This window comes from Sinocyclocheilus rhinocerous, unplaced genomic scaffold, assembly GCF_001515625.1.
Source record: "Sinocyclocheilus rhinocerous isolate Xijiao unplaced genomic scaffold, SAMN03320098_v1.1 scaffold508, whole genome shotgun sequence".
Taxonomy (NCBI): domain Eukaryota; kingdom Metazoa; phylum Chordata; class Actinopteri; order Cypriniformes; family Cyprinidae; genus Sinocyclocheilus; species Sinocyclocheilus rhinocerous.
In genome coordinates, this window is record NW_015650695.1 from 199442 (window position 1) to 205197 (window position 5756).

Genomic DNA, 5756 nt, shown 5'->3' on the forward strand with positions numbered 1-5756 from the left:
CTTATAAAAAATACCCAAGATTGCTTGAAGAACACAGATACCATATATTTTGTGCACTCGCATGTTTATTGTCTTCAGGTTTCCTTAGTTAAAATTTCTTTATCTGCGTTTTATTCAGCTACAGCGATCACTGGATACTTCTTCCTAAAAAGGTTGGTGACCACTGCTCTAAAGAAACAGAATTCCCTAAATTATCGTCATTGATATCGTTATAGCGAAAAATTTCAGAAATTATCGTGATATATTTTTAAGCCCATATCGCCCATCCCTAGTTACTAGCATGGTGTTAACATTTTGTTAGCATGATTAGCAACTTGCATGTTGCTAGCATGACTCTAGCATGATTAACATGTTACTAGCATGATTCTAGCATGATTAGCATGTTACTAGCACGATGCTAGCATGTTTCTAGCATGTTTAACTAGTTGTTAGCATGTTTATAGCATGATTAACAAGTTACTAGCATGTTAGCATGATTAGCAACTTACTAGCATGTTGTTAACATGATTAACAAGTTAATAGCATTTTGCTAGCATGATTAGCATGTTATTAACATGATTCTAGCATGATTAACATGTTACTAGAATGATGCTAGCATGTTTAACAAAATTCTAGCATGATTCTAGCATGATCAGCATTTTACTAGCATTATTCTAGCATGATTAGCATGTTACTAGCATGAGGCTAGCATGTTTATAGAATGTTTAACAAGTTGTTAACAAGGTGTTAGCATTTTGTTAGCATGTTTCTAGCATGATTAGCATGTTACTAGCACGATGCTAGCATGTTTCTAGCATGATTAACAAGTTAACTAGCATGTTGCTAGCATTATTCTAGCATGATTAGCATTTTTCTAGCATATTTCTAGCATAATTAGCATGTTTCTAGCATGATTTTTATAGCATGATTAACAAGTTACTAGCATGTTGTTAGCATGATTAGTAACTTACTAGCATGTTGTTAACATGATTAACAAGTTAATAGCATTTTGTTAGCATGATTAGCAAGTTTTCTAGCATGTTGCTATCATTATTCTTTTTCAAGCCAACTTAATTAAACTCAAACCCGTTTCACTATTTCTCCCTATTTCAACATAAATAAACACACAGACTTAATGTATAAACCAAATTAATTCACTGCATCTTCTGAACTACTGAAAAATTGTAAATTACATTGCAAATTAACATAAAGATGAATAAACACTGGGATTGTATTATATTCAAATACATTCCTGTATCTTTAAATTACAAAATGTATTTACACAAACAGACAAAAAAGATAACACAAATAAGACAAAATATATGGAAGCCTATATAGGAATTTGTTCCTTCTCCCACTTAGTACAGAGAATACATCGCCTATATGCTCTAGGATTGTCTACAAAACTAAAACAGAGAGGTATGGAAGTAATATTTTTGACCCTCTACCACTGTACTGTTTTGATTAGGGAGACTTTGTTAGATCAGCTAAGTTAGCAGCTGTATTCTGTACGAGTTTGACAGCAATTTTGGCACATATGGTCGTCATGTTGCCAAACAGATGGAGAAGAGAGAGATATGAGCATTAATTGAATGTGTTATTTGACGGAGAGTAATGGGAAATAGATGGCTGTTGCTTACCAATGGGACTTGTGCAATTCCCATGAGAAGAAGGGTAATGTGAGAGAACAAGATCACCAGCCATATAGCAGATTGTGAATAATGTGCTGTGTTAGTAATTTTTATAACTCCTCTGCCGTGACCAGTTTGAATGTTAGATGCACAACACAAGATGGGGAGATTTGCTATAAGCAATAATATCAGAGAAATCAGCTTTAACATTAACTGTTATGTTAAAGCTATTTTGACATTTACTTTTATGGTGATAAATCATTTATGTAATAGACTCAGACTTTTATACTCCACTGAATATCTGTTGGTTGAAATTATTTAATAATTTCACATCAAGGTTATCACAGAAACTACTGTCAAAGTGACTAAATGCTTGCAATTACAGGACTAATGTGCATAAACAGGCCTAATTTGATTAGCGGTTATCGAATATGTTTAGTTAAACTATAGCTCTTGCTTGAGGTAGCTGGTAGGTGACATATGTCCAGAAAAAAAACGAATAAACATTATAAACTTACTCGGTCCGTGTATGATCGGTCCAAAAAGGATTTTCAATTTACCGCCAAAACGCTCTCAACGTTAATCCCGTCGTCTGTGGCAGCGATTGGATGAAATCATTCGGAGGGCGTTCCTTCTCATGAATAATGTGCTCAGAATCTAATAACGTATTTCTGTTCTTCGCGGTTCTTCCTACCAATCATACTTCTCTCTGCGTCCCAATGTGCACACTATCCACCCTATCTGCCCTAAATAGTATTGAAAATTACTAATATCACATAGAATTTATGATGGATAGTGTGAAACTGTTGTGTTCTTGTATTATTGTATTTAAAATACTACAGAAACTCTTTTTAAAACTGATATAAGGCTCTTAGTTAAATTGAAACTCCTCTTTACATGGTCTCTTTACAAACGTATTAAATTAAGAATGTAATTTTGCTGAGATGTATCAAAATATAGACTTACTACAATTTTGTTATGAGTATGTGACTGAATGAATCTGAAGTCTGCGCCGCATTTTGTACAGAAATTGCTCGTCTTTGACTGCCCCCTTGTGGCCAGTCTAGGAAGAACATGTAGGTAAAATCTGCACAGTGCAAACTTCACTAGCGCTCTTCTGCTTATTCTCGCTGTCTAGAGATTACAGTTTTGTTTAATTTAATTTTCATTCGGTTTAATTCTATTGTGTAGCACTTTTCAAAATACATATTGTTCTAAGAGAGCTTTACACAGAATATTGCCTTAGATAACAGCAGCCTCTTCTGGTATGCAAATAAATGCTTAATATTGACAAATTAATGTGTTGGTAAATACAATTCACTGGTGAATAAGGTGAATGCTGGTGATTTTTTTTTTTTTTTTAGATCTGGTTGAACTGAATAAACTGAATAAACGTGTTCACGGAAACAGATGGACATCTAGGCAATAGCACATTACAATAAGCAAGTTGTAAAGTTATGAAGGCACGAACAAACATTCCTGCAACATGCATAGAGAATATTCTGCAACCTTTTTAATATTTCTGAGGTGGATATTAGAAATGTAGTCGTGAATATCTAGACTTTTGACTAATGGCATGAAGTCTGGTCCACACTGAATCTTTGATCCACTCAAAGACCATCAAACATCCAAGTAAAAGTTTTAAAGCTGCGATACGTTTTGTGAATTCACCCTGTAAATGATCTGAAGCTTCTCCTGGATGTCGTCCAAGAAGCTGAAGGCAGCTGACCGCTCATTTCCAAGTTTCTTTCTCGTGTTCTGTATTTCTTTTTTGTCTGAGGGGAAATTCCATAGCTACTACACTATAGTATATAGCTACAAGGCTTCATCAGATTTTGTTTTCTTGTTAATCTAGACACAGCGCCAAACAAATACCTCTGATTAATCTCGTCTTTTTCTGGGTTTCCTAACATATGCTGACCTTGCAACCTTCAAGGGTTCAACAGTAATAGAAAACACTGTGATTGTTTTTTTTTTTTTCCTATGTAGCTCTCCTACAAACTGTGCATTAGTGTGTTCTAAGCAACGTTAACTAATAAAGAACTTTTGAAAAGGTTTGGTTTTATTGCTCCAGTGATGGTCCTTCAAGATCAGTGTAAAATATTATATACATATCCTATATTGAAGCAACATATCACTAATATTTCTTTCTTTTATAATAGATCTTACCAGTGCCCATGTTTTGAAGGGTGAAATAAGACTTTTTTTTCCAGTATGTTGCCTTCCACATCACATCTTGGGATAGTTGCTAATAAAGGCCTTGGGACTGTGGCATTGTTGTGGTGCCAACAGCATTCTCAATGCTCCTGGAACTCAGGGATTCATTAGTCATGTAGCAAATAGCCATGTGGCAGAACTCATATCCAATACTTCCAGAGAACCGAGGAACTGCCATGAAGATGAACGGGAACGCTAATGGATAGCTTAACTTTTCTTGTGACTTACCTTCCATTGTTAGGCTGAAATTGTAAAACAACAGATAACAATTCAAAGTCTGTGATAAATCAAAAGGTAAGGAAACATGCAGGTAATTAAAAGCATATAACAGTGATAAAATAAAAAATAAAAAAAACACGAACTGCGCTTCGAGTTTGAAATATTTCTAACAGGGTCTTGTACATGTCATTTAAAGGGGTCATATGATGCTTTTTTAAAGATCATTATTTTGTGTATTTGGTGTAACAGAATATGTTGACATGCTTTAAAACACATTCTTTTTCAAATACTGTACATTATTGTAGGTCCTATATGCCCCGCCTCTCTCAAACGCTTCGTTTTCTTTAGTCTTTGCAACTTCAGGGATCTTATCTATGCACAATCAGCTTGTAACACTCCAAAGAGAAAGGAAAACTTGAAATCGCATCATATGACCCCTTGAATAATTCACACTGTAGTTTTAACAAATGAAAAAGAAACCTTTTTAAATATCAATACTTTTATTGAGTGTCATTTTGCAGTGTCTGGGTACCAGACAAAAAACATTACAAAACCTTTAACACCCCAGCTGTCCTGTCCTGTAGCTAATGACCGGGACCTACAATGGAACATCTGTGCAATGTATTGAATATCATTTTATTTAAAAAAAAAAATTTTTAAAAGAGAGAGAGAAATTCAAAAACAATACTTAACTCTGAACATTCTGCACAAGGAAAATACAATTTCAAGCACAATTTAAGTCTGATAGTTCCCTCCTTATTGTAAAATAAAGTTGAAACAAATAGTGTGTGTGTGTGTCTGTATGCACTGATGATTATTTGTATTTCCATTTGCATTAGACAACCTATTTGTATTCCCTACAATTCCTAACACAAAGGGCAAGACTAAACCAGTGGTCTGCGCATAGTTAACAATTTTGTAACAATTACAAATACCCCATCATACTTCCGTCGGCCACATCCTTTTGTGCCACCCCGCCCTTATCTGGAATTATCTTAGGATGATGGAGAGGATGTTGGGTTAATGACGTCAGTGCACTGCGGTTCACAGAAAGGACCGAAGCGGCCGTACACATCTTTGGCCCTGACGGCAAAATAATATGTCGACCCGGACACAAACTGGGTCAAGGTGCATGCCATGGGCAGCGGCAGCGCCTTCACCTCCCCGATCTTCTTCCACAGTGACTGAGCCGAAGCACCCGATGCTGCCCCCTGGTGGTCCTGGTGATAGGCGTACAGGTGATAGGTATCTACAGCGGCGCAGTTGCGGTCAGTTTCTGCAACACACCAGGACAGGACGATCCCGTTTTGGCTCTGGACGCGGGCCAGTTTGAGCTGGGGCTGCTGTGGAGGGGACGTGTGGGCGGCCTCGGGGGGGAGTCGTGCCGGTGGCGATGGTGCCAGTGGTAATGGAGGAAGAGTGGTGGAGGAAGAGGAGCTTGGACGGGATAGAGATGGAGAATCCTGAGAGAACAATGAGTGAAGGTAAGAAAGATTATAGGAGGCACTATGTGTTAAAAATATAAATAAAATGTTAAGTGTATCTTCTTTATAATATTTTTATGGCAGCACACTCACCACAGAGGAACGTTGTGCTGATCGAGCTCCTGAACAAGGGAAAATATAAAACACACGATGTCAGCATACAGCTCTGAATTTTATAACTACAGGCAAAAAGTAGAATAAAAGGAGAGTGTGGGGGGGGGGGGGG

At 36.7% G+C, this 5756-nt stretch overlaps 1 protein-coding gene across 1 annotated transcript in view; it reads right to left on the minus strand.

The window, feature by feature from the left end:
* Positions 1-4563: 4563 nt before the first annotated feature.
* LOC107712238 (activating transcription factor 7-interacting protein 1-like) overlaps positions 4564-5756 on the minus strand; it is a 15839-nt gene continuing 14646 nt past the window's right edge. Inside the window, exons 13-14 of the mRNA XM_016517419.1 lie at positions 5624-5652; positions 4564-5509 (exon numbers count right to left, since the gene is read on the minus strand). Of these exons, the coding sequence (XP_016372905.1) occupies positions 5042-5509; positions 5624-5652 (497 nt within the window). The 3' untranslated portion in view covers positions 4564-5041. The remainder of the gene's footprint in view (positions 5510-5623; positions 5653-5756) is intronic.